At 43.0% G+C, this 20,170-nt stretch overlaps 3 protein-coding genes across 9 annotated transcripts in view; 2 read left to right on the top strand and 1 right to left on the bottom strand.

Moving 5' to 3' along the window:
* The window catches only part of ASB7 (ankyrin repeat and SOCS box containing 7), a 31,231-nt gene extending 29,836 nt beyond the window's left edge, over positions 1-1,395 (bottom strand). Inside the window, exons 1-2 of the mRNA XM_064722376.1 lie at positions 1,277-1,395; positions 476-570 (exon numbers count right to left, since the gene is read on the bottom strand). The gene's annotated coding sequence lies outside the window, so the exon portion shown is untranslated. The remainder of the gene's footprint in view (positions 1-475; positions 571-1,276) is intronic.
* Positions 1,396-1,630: 235 nt separating this feature from the next.
* Positions 1,631-12,626, top strand: LINS1 (lines homolog 1). 6 transcript variants are annotated; one of them, XR_010441542.1, is made up of 8 exons: positions 1,631-1,728; positions 4,029-4,153; positions 5,496-6,030; positions 6,117-6,206; positions 7,071-7,212; positions 7,715-8,305; positions 9,887-9,965; positions 10,609-10,667. XR_010441542.1 is itself a non-coding variant. In XM_064722025.1 (8 exons), the coding sequence occupies exons 3-8, from the start codon at positions 5,626-5,628 to the stop codon at positions 12,624-12,626; spliced, it is 2,277 nt and encodes a 758-aa protein (XP_064578095.1). In that variant the 5' UTR covers positions 1,631-1,728; positions 4,029-4,153; positions 5,496-5,625. The 6 variants fall into 6 exon arrangements, 5 of the variants coding, with proteins under 5 accessions (XP_064578095.1, XP_064578098.1, XP_064578099.1 ...); XM_064722025.1 differs by lacking the exon at positions 9,887-9,965 and adding an exon at positions 11,747-12,626 and having other exon boundaries at positions 10,609-10,777; XM_064722026.1 differs by lacking the exons at positions 1,631-1,728; positions 9,887-9,965 and adding exons at positions 2,115-2,447; positions 11,747-12,626 and having other exon boundaries at positions 10,609-10,777.
* Positions 12,627-13,562: 936 nt separating this feature from the next.
* The window catches only part of CERS3 (ceramide synthase 3), a 42,403-nt gene continuing 35,795 nt past the window's right edge, over positions 13,563-20,170 (top strand). The window contains exon 1 of one of the 2 annotated variants that reach the window (XM_064722032.1): positions 13,563-13,638. Coding sequence is in view for 1 of the 2 variants with exons in the window: in XM_064722031.1 (XP_064578101.1) it covers positions 15,423-15,427 (5 nt within the window). In the remaining variant the exon portion in view is untranslated. Of the gene's footprint in view, positions 13,639-15,318; positions 15,428-20,170 lie in introns of those variants that run through there. The other variant, XM_064722031.1, reaches the window with a different exon arrangement.

Genomic DNA, 20,170 nt, shown 5'->3' with positions numbered 1-20,170 from the left:
CAACACACACACAATAAAGTGACCCACACAGGAGTGAGGCAGGACTAAAGCAATGTACTGCAGTTACCATGACCTAGCCCAATAAAGATTTTAGAATTGAAACAGAAACAGAAGCAGTGCTGAACCTATAAATTTATGGAAAGACTTAAAGAAAAGATCCTTTTAACAACTTAGAGCAAAGTATTTTTAAGTGACACCCCTGAGATGAAGACACAAAACCCCCATTAAGTAGCAATTCATAATCAAAACAACATTTACAGAATAATTTTGGAAAATTATAAAGCGTTACGAGAGGAACTGTACTTCAAATGGGATTCAGAGCTTTCAAACTTTAAAAAAAGGTCAACAGAAAGTAGGTTTTAAAAGAACAAAGAAATCTAATGCTACCCATTCAAATCCATAAAAACACAAGAGGCCCCAATCCCAGCCAAACCATGTGTCGAGGATGACTCTGAGAGTCTAAATGAATCATCACCTTTCTGGGGGCTTTTTGAGTGCTGTTTTCTCTCTTCTGTGTTATTTTGTTCTTTGGAGTCACTATTTTTAATTCTCCTTTAAGGCAGCTTAAACCTAAAAAAAAAATAAAATAAAAGTAGAACTGAGCCACACAATGACATAAAAGAGACCAATGAAGAAGAGAATTGGTTAATACAAAAGCAATAGCTGAGCAAAATAGGAAGAGCCTTCACAAATTTGGAAGGAAAGGGGTTATTCATCAAAATCGGGATCTCTCCTGGAAAAGGAGGACACTCTCCCAGGATACTGAGGAGTTGAAGGGATAATAACGGCAGGACCGCTGCCCTGTCAAGGCAGCTCCTCCAGGGAATGGAAGTAAAGATAAGTGCTAAAGAATGGGACAGGAAGTAACCCAGAAAGCTGAGCTGCTGGGAAACCAAACCTCTCCCTCGCAGGAGTTCACGCTCCAGGAGCCGTCAGCGGCGCACACACACACACACACACACACACACACAAAAAGCCGGCCAAGCCCCGGCGCACAGCCCCAAGGCCCGGCGGCCGCCGAGGCACCGGGGGCGCCGCCGGGGGCTGGGGACGGGGACCCCCCTCCTTGGGCAGCCCCGGGGGCGGCCCGGAGCCGGCCGGGGGAGCGGGCAGGGGCGGCGGGGGGCTGCGCAGCCCTTCCCGGAGGGAGCGGCGGGGGCTCCCCTCACGGCCCCGCACCCGCCGGAGGGGCTGCCCGGTGTCGGCGAGGGGAGGCCACGGGGTCGCGCCCCCCCCCTCCCCGCGCCGCGAGGGACCCCGGGGCAGCCGGGGTTACCTGCGTGACCCGCGTGCCGGAGCGGGGCGGGCCGGGGGCCCCGGGCGCGGCCGCCCCCCGCGCTGGTGGCGGCGGCGGGCGGGGGGTCGGGGGGGCCGAGCCGAGCGGGGACACTTCGCTCCGGGCCGCCCCCCTCGGCTCGCGGCGGGGTCGGCGGGCGGGGACTGACCCGCGCCGCGGCCAATCCGCGCCCGTCGCGCCGGCCCCGCCCCCGCCCGCGCGCCGCCGCCGCGCCGCCATTGGCCGCCGGGCTGACGGCGGGCCCGCCCCCGCCCGCGCGCCGCCGCCGCGTCCCATTGGCCGCCGGGCTGACGCGGCCCCGCCCCGCGGCTCCGCCCCGCTGCCGTAAAGCCGCGGAGGAGTGGGGGGGTGGCTTTGCGACAAGGGCCGGCGGCGGCGGTTCCGGCGCTGTGACGGAGCGGAGTTTGGGCCTCGCGGTCCGCCGGGGGCGGGTGAGTGGCGCGAGTTGCCTGGCAGCGGCCGCCGGGCAGCGGGGCGGGGACGGGCCCGGGCGCTCCGCGGCTCGGGGTGACTAAGCGGGGCCGCGGGTGTGCGGACCGGAGGGGCGAGAGGCGCGGCCTGGAGCGAAAGAGGCGGGTCCGCATGGGGAGGGGCGGGGCTGATGCTTTATGGGCGTGGTTTGATTGTACGGGGGCGGGGCCTTGGGGAGCGATGCGGTGGCGGGAGGGGCTGAGGGACGAAACGGGCTCAGGCGCTGAGGGGGAGCCCGGGAGGGGCTGAGGGGGAAGCGGGCGGGTGAAGGAAGGGTCGCCGCGTGGTTGCGGGGGCCGGGGGGCTCTGCGCTGTGCGGATGCCGAGCTGGTGGCTGGGCGGGAGGCCTCGGCCGCCCTCAGCCCGGCAGGCCGGGGCTCTGGAGGAGCGGTGGCTCCGTGCTCGCTCTGTCACCCCGAGTGTCGCGGTTCTGATGAACTCCCAGCGCTGCCAGGGCCGGTGAGGGGGGTCCGGGTCCTGCCGGCGGGGACTGAGGGCGCCCGGCAGAGCTGCAGCCAAAGCGCCCGGCGTGCTGAGGTGACACAGTGAACAGGGATTGCGCTGCTCAGCTTGTTTGCAAAGTCTGGAAGGAAATGACACGAATTTAGAGGCGTTTACAGTATTTCAGCACTGAGCAGAAGCTTATTTATTGCGAGATGAGCCTACGAAATCATTGCGGGTACAAGGAGTCCAAAGTGTATTTTATTCCTTAAATGCTATGATTATAAACAGATCCAGAGGCTTCAGATTCATACCCAAAAGTCATGGGCTCAGGTTTCATTTAGCTTTATCAGATACAATTTTATAATGACACTAGGATGGGGTTTTGGGTAGTTTTTTCTAGAATAAAGGGCCTTTAAGGTCATCTCGTTCCATCCCCTGCCATGGCAGGGACACCTTGCACTGTCCCAGGTTACTCCCAGCCCTGTCCAGCCTGGCCTTGGGCACTGCCAGGATCCAGGGGCAGCCACAGCGGCTCTGGACACCTGTGCCAGGGCCTGCCCACCCTCACAGGGAACAATTCCTGACTAATTTGACTGAACTAACATTGTCGATAGCACATTTTCCTTTTTTTTTTTCTTTTACTAACACAAATGGTTTATATTGACACACAATAACTCAGAGATATAAGTGAAGAGGCATAACTTTCTTCCCTCATTCTGTTTGCAGCTCCACTTGACTTTGGTTTTGATTTTAAAGCATTATTAATGATGAAAGTAACATACAAACCCCCTTTTTTTGTTTGTTTCTTATGTTCTGGGTAGTTTTCCTTTCTGTCTTTTATGTGATCAGTCTCTATATCAGGTTTTTAGAACTGTTCCTCTTTATGCAGGAGTCTGGCTCTGTGAGGTGTTGCCTTAATTGGTTTTTAGATGCTGTCGTGAGTAACTCAGATAAATAATACAAATAAGGGTTGGAGTTTGTCACTGCTTTTCTTTGCTCTTCAGCTTTGAGCTTTTCACTCTCATGCTGTGTCTGAAACAAATTTAGTCCTTGTCTGATATTTTCTCCCTCTTTGAAGTAAATGCCTTCAAAATAAGCCCCCTCACTTTTCATTTCCTTCAATGGCTCACGTTTGTGCGCTGTTGTCATGTGTGAGTGAGGCATATCTTAGAGATGCCTTTGTAAAGTTTGCAGATTAATGGTGGGACACAAATGTGTTCTGGGAGGATGCAGGGAGGCACAGCCTGCGTCCTGTGGTGGAGGTGGAATCCCACAGTGGAGTGTCCTAGAAAAGTTCTGACTCCCTTCTGCCTTAACCACCCTGCTGAATTGTGTGAATTTGTGCATGAGATCTCTTCATCCACCGCGTGAGGTGATAATTCCAGCTGATCTCCAAAACAGGAGTAAATGTGCTGAGATGATTTGACTTTATTAGGTATTCATTTAGGAAGAAATCAAGCTCAAGGATGGGAACAATAGCTACATAAAATATTCAGAGTGATTTCTGAAGGAATTTTATGAGGTTTCAGGTCATAAATTTCCACCTCAAGTAGAATTCTGAAAAGATTCTGCAAATGAAGAGGGAATTTATTGCCTGAAATACCAGATTTATTCTTAACATCCAGCAAAATGTGGAGTATGGGAAAGGATGGGGGAAGGGTTCTTGCTTTTATCAGGTGAGGAACATGCTGTAACATTTTGGAGTTTCCAGGTCAGCCCTTGCTGAATGTGTCTTTAAAAATATCACACCAGAGGGAATTGTAGATTACTCCTGCAGGCATCTTCATGCTCTCACATTTTAGTTTCTTTTCTGAAGGAAATGCTTCCTGATGGTGGGAGAAGTGATGAGTCAGGATGGCACATCTTGGGCTACCTCTGATCCTTTGTGCCTTTGGGAAGCCATTTTGTCAATCCAGGCTTCAGTTGCAAGGAAAAAATCAGGTTTGTAAAAATGAAGGTGTAATTTCCAATGTTTGATGTTGCTTTTAAAACTTGTCAAGATTATAAGCTAGAACAGAAATGCCTCATATACTGACTTTTACAATTTCATTCTTTTTTAATATCCTGCTAAAAAGAACTAGTAATTTAAAATATTTGATCTGATGACAAATGCAGGTAAAACTTAGAATTTCTTGCTGGTTGGAAGACTGAACTGTTTTCTTCTTTTGGTAAGAAAGAGGAATTGCAGTACTTAAGTAAAAGCCAACTACAGGTGGATGGCTGCAGGAATTCTGCCTGCAATTCTACCTGGTTGATTATGCCAGACTTAGAGATGGGGATCAAAAAAGTATGCAAAGTATGAAAAAAGTATGAAAATTCCTATAATCAACTTTAGTTCCACTCCTAACTTCACCATAGATAAAGGTAATGAGTTTGTTGATTTTAATTAAAAGAGCATGTTAAAACTGCTCTAAGAAGGTAAATATTACAGATGAGCATCACTCTGAATGTAGGTGAAAAAGAAACCCTGATATTTTTAAGGGTTTGTTGTTGATTTTTTTTTTTCCTGAGAAGATGGGGTATCTGTTTGGCCATTTACATACTACCCAGAAAATTGTGAGGGCTCAGGTGCTCACACTTGATGCAGAGATTTGAATTCTTAGTAACTCTTCATTTTAAGCTGTAGCAAATCTTCCAGTGCTGTAATTGAAGGATGTCTTCCATTGACAGGGGGATAAAGACTGGCTTTTTTTTACCTTTCCTGAATATGTTTAAGTGTTTTTATTGGCTCTTAATAAATTTTGCGCTCTGTTTTTAAATTATTCTTTAATTTTCAGCTTCTTTGTGGGTGTGCCCTGGAGGTCAGCCCACCTTGAGCCTGTGTGCAGCAGAAGTCAAGACTTGTCCTCCCTTTGGCTTCCATTTTTTTGAGAGCTGTTTTCAGTTCCAGCCTCAGTGGAGCAATGAACATTGCCAGCTCAGAGGAAAATTTGCAGCTGAAATTTGATGCCTGTTTTTGAAGGCATCTGTCACAAAAGAGTTTAGGTTCTAGTAGTTTTAGCAATGTAGTCCAAGTTCTCATATCTTTGAAGTAGCCCCTAATAAAAATCATCTTTGGGTTTGTTAATTCCAGCAAATGAACTTTGGTCATATAATACTGGAGCTGTGAACTTCTTCCCAGCATGGGAATTCTTCATTTTAATGTCTCACTGAGACAGTTTTGTGCAGCTGAATTTGCATTTTCAAAACAAGTTTAATAATGGTAGCATTAACTCTGCAAATTTGTTGTTCCTTTATATTTTGCAGTTGCTTGCAAAGTAACAGCAGAATGTTTTATTTATAGGTGACTTAGAAGAGAAATGCCCAGTGGTGCTCCTGTTTCTGTGACTGGATTAAAGTGACCTGGAAGCTGATTTGCTGTGAGCAATCAGTGAAGCCACACAGGATTTTGTGGAATATTGCATGATCTCATCATGAAGATCTCTCTCCTGCAGCAGATGTATAAGGATGTCCTGGCAGGCATCCCCCTAGCAAGGGAAAGCCGTCATTATTCCTCTTTAATGAATCTGTGTGTTGAGCAGCCACCAGGAGGAGATGGATCCTGTCACCAGCAGCATCTGCCACCGACTGCTGGTGGCACTGGGAGCCATCAGGACTCTGATATGTCAGATGTTGTCCCTGCAACAGATGATTTATCCAGGAGCTTTGCAAACATGAGCTCCTCGTTCTGCCCCCGGGAGGTGACGCTGCTCCAGCTCACCCTGATCAAAATGATGGTGGCCAAAGCAGAGTCCCAGGAGATTGAGCTCCACACGAGACAGAAGTACTGTGAAATCTTTGTTCTTCTTCTGAAGGAGGCAAAAATTGACTCAAAATTGGTAAATTCTGAAAGATTTCTTTCGGAAAGGAGGAAAATAAATAGGGGTATGCCTTAGATATTTTTACCTTTTTTACCTGTCTCCAGATTCACCTGCTGGGTTCTGATGATCGGCTGTTATCTCACATGGCCTCACAAAGTTTGGCATCTCTTGTGTATTTCCAGCTGAAGGAAGAGGTGAGTGTGGCATCACTTCACAGCTCAAAAAATGGCTTGGTGAACCTGTGCCTGCACATTGTTCCATTTCACTCTACAGCCAAGTTTTTCTAGTGTTTGTATTTTCTGGGAAACTTTGTCAACAGTGTTGGAAGAAGCCTGGAGTATAGAAGGCCAGGAGATCTGGTGTGTAACAGAGACAGTGTCTTTTATATATAAAAAATCTATAAAAATCTGGAATTTTATGGAACTCATTTAAGGTAAAATGGGTGTAGATGACAAGAATCTCTTTAAGGTTGCAATACAGTTATTAAAAAAGCCATGATCTAGGCTATCAGTATTTTTACAGTTCCTTGGTATCTGTTGGGTGATGCAGTAGATAAAACTAAATAACAGCCTCTTGGAAGTTAATAAAATGCCTTGGTGTATGCTCTTGCTTGAATAACCCAATTACTTGAGGTTTTTTTTAAATTTGCTGTATATTTAGTGAATATGTATTGCAGTCTCCATAGTAGCATCCTGAGCACAGATTTATTTCATAATTATGTTTGTAATATTTCTCGCCAAGTTGTCTGGGAATTATGAGTTCAGATCTGGTCTGTCTACAGAATTATCTGATTTTGGGTAGGTCACATGACATTAGGAGGTTTGGTTTTCCCTTTTTGGAACATACAGATAATTTCTATTGCATGCATATATTGCTTCATGTTTGTAATTAAAGACCTAATTAATGGCCCAGGACAGACGTTGTTTCTACCTGTGTTTTGTCTGTGCCTACATTTCAACCTTTTTAACATAGAATTTGAAATCATTGTACTATGATTTCATGTCATTTGCATAACAGCTGACAGCATCCGTGACTGGGTTTGGCATTGTTTTCCGTAGGGCGCTGTGAACGTGCCGTGGCTGAGCTTCAGCCTGGCGGCGCTGCCGGGGTTCCCGGGGGGCGCGGGGGTGCCCGGCTGCCTGTGGGCCCTGGCGGCGATTCTCAAGGAGACGCGGAAGGACGCGCCCGCAGCCCGAGCAGGTACCGGCGGTGCCGCCAGGAGGAGCCGCTCACCCGGCGTTCCTCGGGAATGGTTCGGCTTTGGGACACCCCTGCCCTCTCTTATACGGGGGGTGACAAAGTGCTGTTCCAATGTAGTGCTTTGAACATATTTATATTCTGAAAGTAGTCACAACACCGATTAATGTGGTAGTGTGCTGTTAAGTTTCTTGTGTGAAGGAGAAGGGAAGGGAGTGATTGACTGGACAGGGAGGAAACAACTTTCACTTATAAGGGAAACCAGGGGAGGAGCAATCACATATCGGCAACTATGAATAGCGGTTGCTATAGCAACTTAGCTGACAGGCTAGCAGTGGCGGGAAAGAAGGGGGAACGAAACCATTTTACACATAATAGGGGAGAACAATACATAAATTGGGGGAATAACACAAGAAACTTAACAGCACACTACCACAGATTAATTTCTTATTTACTGACTTATGTGTTACACCTCAGGTCAATCACGTGCCTCTTGTTGCCGTAGGTGCTTTGAAGAAGCTGTTGGCTCCTCTTGATGCAGTGCTTGAAGGATTTTATAATGCCATCCTGCTCCATCATTTTGACAGTCACCACTACACTTCACCTTATTCTGAAGCTACAAACAATCTGATCAGTTTTATAGATCTGCTTGAAGCACTTTTGGTTTCCAGAGTTGAACTGGAAATACCATTCAGGTGCCAGAGAATTTTATTTTTGAAAGTTTCTTATGTCCTCAATGTTATTAGCTCATCGATTCCTTATGTAATCAAGAAGAAATTCATTTTGCTCCTTAAAAAATGTGTCCTTTGCAAGTCTAGAGAAGATGCTAAAGGTGGATCCCTGTTCTTACAAAGCCCATCTTGGTGTGAGGATATGCTTGCACTGAGTAATGTTGTTCTGCAGGTTGTGAATTTGACTTGGCTTAATCAGATCCCACTCAGTGGGAAGTCCAGCTACTTTGGAAGCAGTGAAACTGTTCCTGGCCATGATTCTCAAGGTGCTTCTGACCAAACTGCTCTCAGAGCCTTAAGTCTGGTTGTGCTTAAAGCACTGGAATTCAAGATTCACAACTCTGCAACAGAAGCAGAAATCAAAGGTAACAGTCCATTTAAATTCTGTTCATTAAGCAGCAAGAGTTTGAGCTTTCAGATTTTGTAGTCACAGCTCATTAAGACTGTAAATAGATTTCAGCTGAATTAGTGGTGGTGGGAGGGAGGAAGGAGAAGACCCACCCAAGAAACTGCTGTTGCTGTGTCCTGCCTAATTAGTTGTCTCCTTGCATTTTATCAAATCCTTGGCCCTGCAATATGTTGGGCTTGAAACAGCTGCATTTGGGATTGAAATTTTTACCTGTTAAAACCATTAAGCCAGCTTGAGAACACCAGGCTCTTCTTCAGCTGGACAAGAAGAGTCCCTAGCACAAGCATCTGCTCAGTTCAGGGTGGGGAACTGAAAGGAGCTGCAGGTAACACTCTTCTCTTTTCTAAGGTGGAGGTAGAGCTTTAAGCACTATTATGTATTTATTTTACTGAAGGTACAAGGCATTACTGTCAGCCAAGTAATGCCATGAGGTAAAGCCAGCTGGGGTATAGACAGGTAAATAAAAACAATGAAGCTCCAAAGTAAGGCACAGGGAAATTGTGGGACACAGAATCACAGAATGGCTTGGGTTAGAAGGGGCTTTAAAGATCATCCAGTTCCAAGCCCTGCATGGGCAGGGACACTTTCCATTGGAGCAGCTTGCTCCAGGCCCTGTCCAACCTGGCCTGGACACTTCAGGAATGGGGCAGCCACAGCTTCTCTGGGCTCTGTGCCAGGGCCTCACCAGCCTCTCAGAAGAATTTCTTCCTCATATCCAATCTAACCCTGCCCTCTGGCAGTGGGAAGCCATTCCCCCTTGTCCTCTCCTTCCAGGCCCTTGTCCCAAGTCCCTCTCCAGCTCTTTTGGAGCACCTTTAGGCCCTGGAAGGGACTCTGAGGTCTCCCTGGAGCCTTCTATTCTCCAGGTGAGCACCCCCATCTCTCCCAGCCTGGCCCAGAGCATCTCTGTGGCCTCCTCTGGACTGGCTCCAGCAGCTCCACATCCTCCCCATGTAAATGGTTGTGTTGTTTTTCACCCTGGCTGACCCATCTGGCCCTTCCAGTTAGCAGGTGTGAGCATTCCTGCCCTGCTGGCTGAGTGAGGGGCTGGGCTGGGCAGGAGAAGGGCAGAGCTGCTCCAGTGCCAGGGCTGGGCTGGCACAATCATCTATTTACTGATGATGTGGCCAAAAGTAATTTCTGCTTCTTTTTAAACAAGGGTGAAATTTTACAGCACTTTAAATACATTGAGGCATTTTAGTAGAAGGTCTAGACATAAATATTTTACTTTTTATATTTCTATACTAGGTAGCAAGCCTAAAATCAATTTTAATTCATCCATGTGAAAGAGTTACAGCTTCCATAAGACAGCTTGTGAAACTTTTTCCAGATTTTTGGAAGATGTTATATTTGTGATGTCAGTTGCATTCTTAAAGATTTTTAGGTATTTGTAAAGAATATTTTACTTGTGATCCACCTTCTGAAAAAATGTATGGAGACTGAGACTGTGTAACAGCAAGTGAAAAGAAAAAATGTAGGCTATATCCATTTTAGATATCTCTGTGAAAATTCTTTCTCATTCTCCTTTCTTTTCCAGATTCATGACATAAAAATGAGTTTTTTAATTAGATTCAAACACCCCAACTGTCAAGAGGAATTTCAATCTGAAAAGAATGGTACTTCCTTATTTTAGTGAAATTACAGGAAGTGTTTAAAACAAGCACCTAAATGCTTTAATATGCTAATTTCCCTTCCGGGAAGCTGCTTGATCTTCTCATTAACATGGATTAAAGTGGCTTAACTTTAATTAATTTCAATTTTGAGAATCATTTCCAGGTTTATAGGGAAGAGTTTCAGTCTGAAGAGTATCTATTAATAACAAAGATAATTTGATGTTCCTATTATATGCTGGGAGGAAAAACAAATCCTAAAGTCAAATATTAAGAAAAATCACGTAGTGATGCAGTAACTAAAATTGATTTCAATGTTGCAGGAAAATTTTCTGTTTTCTAAACATTGAGTGTGTGCTATGTAACATCAAAAACTGCTCTGTAGTATCTCATTAGTATTGAAAGTGTAAGTTTTTTGACTTAAGGGAAAGAGTCTCTGTCTAATGAATACAAAGTGATTTTTATGAGTAAGCTACTGTGCTAAAACACCAAGAACTAATCTATAAAATTTGATGCTGTGATAAATCAGTTGAGCTAAGGACAGAACTGCATTCATGAACTGTTATGCACTGTTAATTTAAAAAATAGAGTGTGTGTTGTTTGGCAATAAAAATGTATAGCAAAGTTGATGATTAATTTTGTTTTCCAGGAGACTTTGAGAGCTCCATGTGCCAGGTGCTGATGTTCTGGAGGAGTCATGGGAAGCCTTCCCCAGCTGGGCATCACTGTGAATGGCTCTCCTTGGTTTTCATGGAGCAGGATGATGACATGTGGGAAGCTGCTAAAGCTTTATTGCTCATCTATTTAAAACTTGATAGGTCAGTGTATCTTTTTATTTCTGACAGAACTGTGAAGAATTGTACTTCAGTGAGGTTACTGGGACATTCCCATTGGTTGCTTTTGTTGGAAGGAAAATTATTTTTTAATAATTTAACCCCCCCACCCCCCAAACCTCAGGATGATGTAATAATGTGTGGTGTAAGAGCTGATAATTTCAGTATTTTTTGGATGGAGATAGGAGTTGTGCAAGTTTCCTACTAAATAATTTATCATATCCTGTAATTCAGGATAATTGACTTCATGTCTAAAATAGTGGTTACAGATAAAAAGCAAGATTGCTTCCTTACAACACTGAAGGTTTGACAAGAATGGGATATTAGAATTAAACTTCAATAATTCAGGTACTTCTGGCTGAGTTTATAAGGATTGGCCCTATGGGAATTCCAGCTACTTGATAAAAGTGGTTCTTGCTAACAACTGAGAACTGTTCTTCATGATTTGTCCTGGATGTACAATGCTTCATTGTTGTGTAAATTACCATACAAGATATTATGCTGATTTATACAAGGCTCCCAAGCTTCAGGTGGGAAGATAATGCAAGTAATACCTTAGACACACACAATTCTTAGACACTTAACTACAAGTAGGCTCCTCTTCCAGTGTGTGTAACATTCTGAAAGTTAGCCTGAATTCAGATTAACAAAAATATTCAAATAAGATTTTCATATTTATATTAAAGTACAGTTGATGTGTTGTAAGTACCTTTGTTTACTGCAGAAGGTTTCCTAAGGAGTGCTCTTCCTGCTTTAAATGCTTTGGCTTCCTGAGCTGTCCCATCTCCTGGTCCCAGCTGCCTTCATTCTTTCTCACTCTGATACAAAAAACTTCTCTATTTGTTCTTAATTTTCACAAAATTAAAGAAAATAGCAAGAATTCATCTGGATATTGCTGCTTTAAAAAAAAAAATTGTAAACTTCCACTAAATTATTTCCTGGCTTACTTTTCAGGTTCCGGCGTGGTGTTGCTGATAACCTAAGCCCCAAAGAGGAGGAATCCTGGCAGTTCCTTGTGCATGCAGGTGGATATAACCCACACTGTATCTTTTTATTTTTTCTGGAAAAGATTGCATTTGATTCCACAGTACTTCTAGATTTTCTGATTTCATCAGAAACTTGCTTTCTGGAGTACTTGGTCAGGTACTTGAAGCTCCTTGGGAAGGAGTGGCCTCGCTTTGTGGAGGTCTGTAACCATTTCGATGCCAGGCACAGCGCTTTGCACGCAGTTTGTTCTGTCAGGCAGAGCTGCGTGGCTGGGCCGAGTTTGCAGAGTGCTGTTTGTGCAGCAGAGCCACGGAGTGCCATGGCTTGGGCTCCTCACGATTGCCCGGTGTTTACAGCACGGCAGGGTGATAATGGGGCTGCAGAGTGGAGCCGGTCTGACTCACTGACCGGCACTGATAGCGCGTCCCTGCTCGCTCCTCTTCAAAGCCTGGTTAATTATGACAGCTCAGAGGACTCGGAGGTGGAATCAGATGGAAAAGAGTGTTTGGTAAACACGAAGCAATTGCCTTCAAACAATGAGGGTGAGGTGAGGAGGAGGCAAGCAGGTTGCAGCTGCAGAGATGATGACCGGAATTCACGCACCTCTGAAGTGTCGCCTCCGAAACTGAAGGGATCTCCTGCCTCATCCTGTTGGACTCGTATGGCATCTCCAGATAACATTGCTCCCCTCAGAGTAATGCTTTACAAATCAACAAAGTGTCTGGAAGAGCTGCAGGAGGCTATTTCTAGGTTGCAGAGAAGAAATCTTTTCCCATATAATCCATCTGCATTGTTGAAACTGCTGAGCCAGGTTGAGAAGATGAATAAATCCATGAATCCACAATAATCCAAAGTGTTCTTGTGGGTTTTTTTAAACAAGTTCACCAGGGAATATTTCCATGAGATTAATGACTTGTTGCCTCATGCCTCTTGCACCAGTCAGTGCATTTAACCTCAGGCAGGGTGAACATGGATTTGGTTGGAACCCTAAAATCTGGGATTGCATCCAGTGATATGATCCATGACCTGAGGGGCCTAAGCTCATTCATGGTGTGTATGTCAATGTACAGTAAATAAGGATTAGTTGTTGGATATTCAACTTTTTGTAATAAATAACTCATGTGAAAGCATTTCAAAAATATATGCTAAAGTATTGTCAATTATACTCAATGCCATTCTATTTTTAGTTCATTGCCAGATTAGTAGTGGTTCATGGACTCAGGGCAAAGTTAATGCAACACTTGACTGCTTAGAAGTTGGGCTAAATAAAATAATATGGCTGGGGACAGTTTACTGTTCATCCTGTGTGTTCTGCATTGGTGCATTGCTCAAAGTGGACCTTCAGATGTCTATATTCCTTTAATTAAAAGAAAAAGGAGATGTGAAAGTAAAGCATATATTGTCTATGGAAAATTTTAGTTGAGCATTATAACTTTAACTAAGCTTAGGTGATGCAGAAGTGACATTCCAACAGAATTTTTTGCATCCATCATGCATTTCCTATAAATATAGGATGTATATTTAATAAATCAGAGAATTAGAAAATAAGTGACTCTAGTGCAGTGAGAAGGATATTGAAGATGTTAAATTGTTATACTTATATCTTTTATTAGATGTAATTTGAATAACCAGAAGAGTGAGTGTCTGAGAGTTTGCCTGGGGGAGCGAGTTCAGAGCAGGATCCAAGGCAGTTGCACTTAGCAGGAAAGCACCTGATGCTGCTTCATTTACCCTGCAGCTTGTAATGATCTGCCAGGGGTTAGGCACTGGGAAAGTACTGACAGCAGGAGCACTGGGGAAACCTCAGACCTCTTCAGAGCTGTGGGAAGCAGCTTTCCTCTTAGGATCTGCTCTTGAAGGTAAGTGCTCTGTTCTGACTGAGAACAAGTGCTCTTTTCCCTTTGAATACAAATTTAGTGTTAAATTAAAACAGATGCTGAGATGAGCAGTCTCTGGAGAAGGTTGCTGACCTTCAAATCTCTGTGGCCATCTTCTAGATTAGTCTTTAGCCCTGACCATCAATGCAACTGGGAGGGGAAGAAAACTGGATGTATTTCATGGGATCCTTGAGCTGGCAGTTCCAGTGCCCCTGGAATGGTATGAGTGCACAGACTGGGAGGTTTGGACCTGTCTTACCCTCCAGGGTGACAGCAGTATTTCAGGTAGGAAGGAGTGATCCTCTTCACTGGCATGAAGGAGATCTGAACATTCTGGGTGTTTGCTGTACCGTGGTTTCTTCCTGAGATCAAGACAGCTGTTGTGCAGAGGGGTGGGTGGGAATGTCAAGGAATGGAAACCTTTCCATTCAAGCCTGCAGTTGCTGTAGCTGAGAGCTAACCCGGAGTTGTCCAGGGCAGCAGCGTGCCTGGCCTCTCTTTGTTTGAGCCCAGTTGTGCTGTAGCTGCTGAGTTGCTCATTTCTGTCAGGACTAAAATCCCTCTGGGCGTGTTCAGAGCTGCAGCTCCAGACAACTTGGGAACTTTTTCAGTTCAAACACAGGAAGTGCCATGGGCAAGGTGGTTGAGCAAGAGTTTCTCAAGTTCACAATTTTCAAAGTAGGTAGGTGCATATATTTCAGTGAAATCCTTTCCACTATCCTCACTCCTTTTCTAATCTAGACTTTGCTGACTAGTTTATTTTAATTGGGTAATTCTGTTGTTTACACTGAACATAAGATTCAGTGTAAAAGATTGTTCAGCATTTCTTGATCTACACTTTGCCAGCTGGAAGTATCTAAATTGCAGCAATATCTCTGACACTGATATGATAAGCTGAGTGGGAAAGGTAGAGTGGTGTATGATAATTTTGGATAAATCCTAGGCTTATTTGTCAGTGATTACTACAACTGTATAGGCTTTTATAAAGAGTTTAGACATGTCAGGACAGTGTGTAGAATGTAGCAAGAAATGCAGGTGTCCATAACCTGATTTTTTTAAATACAGCAAATCCAGTTGCAGTCCAATTGTATTTAATTCTTACAGGCTTGAGGCTGATTGTGTGCCCACCTGATTATTAGAAGTATTAGAAGTTATGTTTCCCTTCTCAGAAAGCCACTGTTTTAATTTTTAGAATGTTTTAGTTGTAAAAGTGGGTGAACATAGTTTGTATCTGACAACTAGATACCTTAATGTGTTGATATTTTACCATTTATGAGCTGGGATGGAGTTAAATTGAGGAGTTGGGGGTTTTTTATTGCACACAAACTGAGGGTGAACCATGAAGGCGGATTGGACTTCTTTGGCTGTACTGAGAAAACCAACCACAAAAAAAGTACCTTGCTAAAGAATTTGTGTTTTAATCAATTGGTGGGTGTAGAAAGTGGTTTGGTTAGGTTTTGGTTGGGTTTTTTCAATGATATAAATTTTTAGGCACAGCTGTTATTTCATGTCCTAGAACAAATTAATTCAGCTGCAGAACCTGTTACCAGTGTTAAGTTAGAGCTTGGGAATTGGGTCAGTGTGCCTTACCTTTGGGTATTGATAGCTGTCAACTTTTCTTGTATCATTTCAAAGCCAGACAGAGCAATCAGATGACCTGTGTGGACACAGTTTTCTCTCTCAGGACTCCTGAAATGTTCACAGTTTGCCATTAATGCAGTTTGGTGGAGTTTACCTTCAACATCAATAGAATCAGTTAAGCTTTAATGAGGTAAGCAGTTAGCACTAGAAGTTGCTTACAGGATGTGCTTTTTAAAAAGAGTATTTTTTAATTTAATGTTGGTAGAGCTTGATTGAAGCTATAACTGAATCCAGGTGGTTCCACAATTGTGGCTCTTCAAACTGGATTTTCTCCAATATTTTTATGGCTGCTTTTCATTCTGCTTTTAAGACTCGTTGTGCAGGTTTTAATCCTGTAGTACAAGAATAAAAACCAACCTTGGGAACCTCTATACCTGCAGTACCCTTGTGAAGCTGGGAATAGGGAGCCTTGGTTGTTCCCTGGTTTATCACTGTAGGATAAGTTTGTTTGTACTTCTTCCAGAGTCAGTCTGGGATGGTTTCTGAAGTCAGTATCAGAGATTTATCACAGTGTCAGTAGGAGTGAATATATTGTGGTCATAACAATGTTACTTCAGCCTGTTTTCCCTTAGAGTTATCCTAATGAGTTTGTAAATTCTTGCTGTGTTTTGTTCAACCCTCGTGGGCTGCCTGGTTCACTCTGAACCCTGGTGGAAGCCAGTGGTGTGTCAGAATGGATGGCAGCAGCTTTTTACTGTCTCTGCCCCCACAGCAGGCATGGACCTGGAGTTCATTGAGAAACATCTCAGGGATTTAAGCTTTTCTAAGTAATTATCTTCTTAACTGTTGTGTAAATGAGTTTATTGCTGATAACTGACAGAGATGTCCTTGAATGCACCAGCTGACTTGCTGCTGGCTTACATCATGAATGGAAGGAACAAAATATATTTTATGGTAAAAATTTTCATGGAGAATTACAATATCCTTAGTTATTTCTGATTCCTACTATCCCTGTACTGCAAAACATGAATTTTGCCAGTCAGCAGTGTCCTTTTAGGGGGGAGATTTGGAAAAAATGTGAATTGTTGGAAAAAATAGCACACACAACCTCAACAGTGCACACTGCTGAATGGTGGCTTCCTTAAAGTTTGTAGGGAAGGTTTGCAGGCCCATGTTCTGAAATTGTCAGGAATTGTAGCTGCTAATTGGAGTTGTCCAAGTATCTACCCCATCTCATCCTAGTTCTTGAGAGTTAAAAATTAATATTTTCTGTGCAACTTCTAAAATGTTCCAAATGCCCTTAGCATTTGAGGAAGTAATAGCCACATATTAATACATGAATAGTAATTTGAAGTCTATTTTGCAAAGGAATGTATATTGATTAAGTAAAAAAGACAAATGACAAAATCCTATGTCCATATTTCTTTCCTTGCTGGAAAGGAAAAAACTTTTTTCTCAAGTGTCCCCTTCCAGGGTTTGTCAGATCTTGGAGTAACTTTGTCACTACAGATCTTTCATGGTTCCTTCATGCAGGGATTTAACTGAAACAGAAATTAATGCTTTCTGGGCATTTACCTCTAGTACTTGGCTTCCTTGATAATATTTAAATTCTTCAAGGAATTTGTGCCTTTCTGCTGACACCATTACAGCTGCTGTGAAAGTTAGGCAAAGACACATTAAGCAGCAAATACCAAACTCAACCAAATTTTTAAAAAAGTTCTCTTCAAGGGAGAATCCAGTACTTGGTCACCTTCAACAGAGCATTGGTTCTTCTAAAGGAGGATTTCTTCACCTCAGCTGAAATCACTGACCAGTGTCATGCCACTATTTTCTGTACAATTATTTTCTGTAATTGTCACTTAGAGCTGATGCATAAGTGGGAATTGCTGAGTGTGCAGCATCAAAGGAATTGTCTTTGTTTCACCAAGCAAATGCTCACATTTTATGTTTTCTGTGGGTGAATAAAGATTGATGTTCCAGGAGTCTCCCAGCAACGTAATCAAACAATGTTGCAGCATTGTCTTACGTGCAAGTGTTACAAATTGTTGAGGTTTATTTTCACACTGTTGTTAAACCAGTGCTTCCAGCTTCAAGGATTAATTTTTTTTTTGAATCCTATGATATTCCTATGTTGTTGGAGATGGATTAAAAATCTCTGAGTTGATTGGATTAATTGTTAAATCTCTTATTGCTGCAGCCAGAAGATTGAGTGAATTCTTCTCCTAGATGTTCAGATAGTGGCAGCACAGGAGTGTTGGGTGAATTGGCAGTGCTGTAGGTGGAGAGGAAAACGTGACTTTTGCCTTTGCAAATGTACTGGAACAAACGTGCTGGCAGTTCCTTATATAGATAAGTAGTTATATTTGACTTTTCTGGTGTTTCTGGTTAACAGAAAAGGGACTTGGACAAGTTGATGCTAAATCAAGGGAAAGGAAAAAAAGCACTCTCACCAAAATAATTTAAAGACCAAACAATTAGGATTTTGCATAAAGAATGTCACAACCAAACTGTGAGAAGATGAACTCTCCAGCAAATCCCATCCCTGTGCCCCTGCATAGGAGAGGATTCTTAATTCCTGTCCAGGAGGCTTATTGATACAGGGTGTGTTCAGTATTTAAATGGATACAGCCAGGGGTTGTAGGAGCATAATTGTGGTGTTCCTGCCCTTGGTGGTTGAGTGTGTGAGAGAAGTTGGTTGGAAGGCAGTGCCCCCCCAGGTAAGGTCTTTTCCTGGAGCCCTTTTTCCTAAGGCATCCAAAGCCTATGGCAGGGTGGATCAGCAGCAGAGGGAGTTCCTTCCCTGCACTGACTTTATCCTTCCATTATTGCTCCTGACATCCTCCCTTCACCCTCTTCATCCAAGTCATCTTCCTCCTTATTGCTAAAGCCCAGATTCTCCAAGTAATGCGTTTTCTTTCTGGCTAAAATTCATCAAGTTCTGAAACAATAATTTCAGAATATTTAATTGATGTGAAGATTTCAGCCTGTGTGTTCAAATTTTCCTCATTTGTACCTGCAATGGCATTTGTGGATGATAAATATCTATTGCTTTAATGGTTGCATTCAAGATCAGGTATCTAGTCTTTATTTATGACAGATGGCATTACTAATTAATTACTAACGAGCCTCTCCTTAGTGAACCTTTCCCTGTAAGGATCTGGATGATGAATCAGGTCATACTAGGAGGAAACATCTTGAGGAAAAAGCTTTCTGAGAGATTTTTGAGACTTTTTCATTCCTTTTGTGTAAGGGAAGGCTGGCATATTAGAAGGTGTGAATTCCTGTGAAAAGAAGGATTTTGTCTTTTCAACTACAGATTACAAGGTTTTGAATTAGGATATTGTGACACATGACTTGGAATGATTAATTTTCAGGCTCCTGTTGATTCAGGCACAGAAAGTACAGGAATGTCAAGGCTTTTTAGTTTAATCTTGAAGGAATTCCTGATGGCAAGGAGATGGGTTTCACTGGTGGCAAAGAGAGAATTCAGAGTGCAAATGATTGTTAGATCAAATTGATTCTTACTTTTCCTCCATGTATACATATGGTTGAGATTTGTTTAACACTCCACCATTGAGAGAATCAAAAATGTTAGCAAAAATGATTAGGTACTAACAGACAGTATATCTAAAACATTTATTTTTGGCTCCCCACATTAATTCCAGGATTTATTTTTTTTTATATTAAGGGAAACAAAAGAAACCCTTCGGGGTTTTGGGGATTGTTTTGGTGTTTCTTCTCCTTCCCTGTTGTGTGTGGCAGGTGCCACCCCACACAACAGCTCTGATTTTAGGAGCTTAAGATTTAATAGTCTCAAAGATTTGCCAGGAGGGTTTTCTCCAGTGAGAAAGTTTACTAATACTATAAACTCTCTTATGTAACTGCTTGGAACCTCAGCTGAAAGCTCACACCCACTGTGTGGATTCACTGTAATTTATTACATGAATTCAGCTGACTGGAAAAGAGGGACATTTTATGACATTTTCTGAAAGAAGTGAATTTTTCTTACTTTGTTGTAATACTTTTTTTTACTGAGAACTTATACGTAATTCCCAGTGATATGTAAAATAATTGAGTCAAATACATGTCTCCATTATCTAGCTATATTTAGTTATGTTATTATATTTAGTTATATTAAAATGTCCAGTGAATTAGTAGATATTGTGCTGCAAGTAAGAAATAGTAGCACTTAAACTTTAAAATTTCTATTTTCTCAGTGAGACGTGCAGACTAAGGGATTTTTTTTGTTTGATTTTTTTTTTTTTTTTTAGCATTCAAATTTAAGACTCCTGCAGGATAGGCCCTATAGAGGTGCAGGGATAATTGTAAGGTCAGTGGGCACTTTAATCAAGGGGGTATGATTAGCTTGTTACTTACCACAGAATATCTTTAATCTTGTAATAGTATCTTATATAGGTGGTGCCAGCCTAACAAATGCTGCTCAAACAGGGTGTAAAAACATGTGTTCCTTTTTATTTTTGTAGCAGCCCCATGTTTGCTCCAGTCAAACAAACTTTTTTTTTTTTTGCAATTTGTTGTAACACTGAAGAAATTGTGGTTTTAAGCATAAGAAAGATGTTGGTGCCAATTACCTCTTCCATTCCTGGCCCAGCATTGGTCAAGTGATGTATGAATCAGCTTGCTCTAGGCTTCCCTAATTGGCAGAGAGTTCCTGAATCTTCTGCTTGGTTCACAGCAGTGGTTCATTCAGATGTGGGAAAGTTTGGAGATCATTTAAAGCAGCAGCCAAGCCATAATCTTTGCTGAAATACCCTTTCATGTTTAATGTTTCTCTGGTGCATCAGGTTATTGAATAGTGCTCCCAGTTTCATGGAAGGACCAAAGACTTGTAATAGCTGCAAGATAGAATACCTAAAGAAATGCTGTCTGAGGAAACCCACGTTTTTCTCAGCAGAGGAAATAAATGAAGAGG

Source organism: Zonotrichia leucophrys, chromosome 10, assembly GCF_028769735.1.
Source record: "Zonotrichia leucophrys gambelii isolate GWCS_2022_RI chromosome 10, RI_Zleu_2.0, whole genome shotgun sequence".
Lineage (NCBI taxonomy): Eukaryota > Metazoa > Chordata > Aves > Passeriformes > Passerellidae > Zonotrichia > Zonotrichia leucophrys.
This window is presented reverse-complemented; position numbering and strand designations above follow the sequence as displayed.

What these genes read in the sequence shown, in the direction of transcription:
- LINS1 (XM_064722025.1), top strand. Translation starts at nt 5,626, where the DNA reads ATGAAGATCTCTCTCCTGCAGCAGATGTATAAGGATGTCCTGGCAGGC. An exon ending in CAAAAATTGACTCAAAATTG is followed by an intron (nt 6,031 to 6,116) that starts GTAAATTCTGAA and finishes ACCTGTCTCCAG; the next exon opens with ATTCACCTGCTGGGTTCTGA. An exon ending in ATTTCCAGCTGAAGGAAGAG is followed by an intron (nt 6,207 to 7,070) that starts GTGAGTGTGGCA and finishes TGTTTTCCGTAG; the next exon opens with GGCGCTGTGAACGTGCCGTG.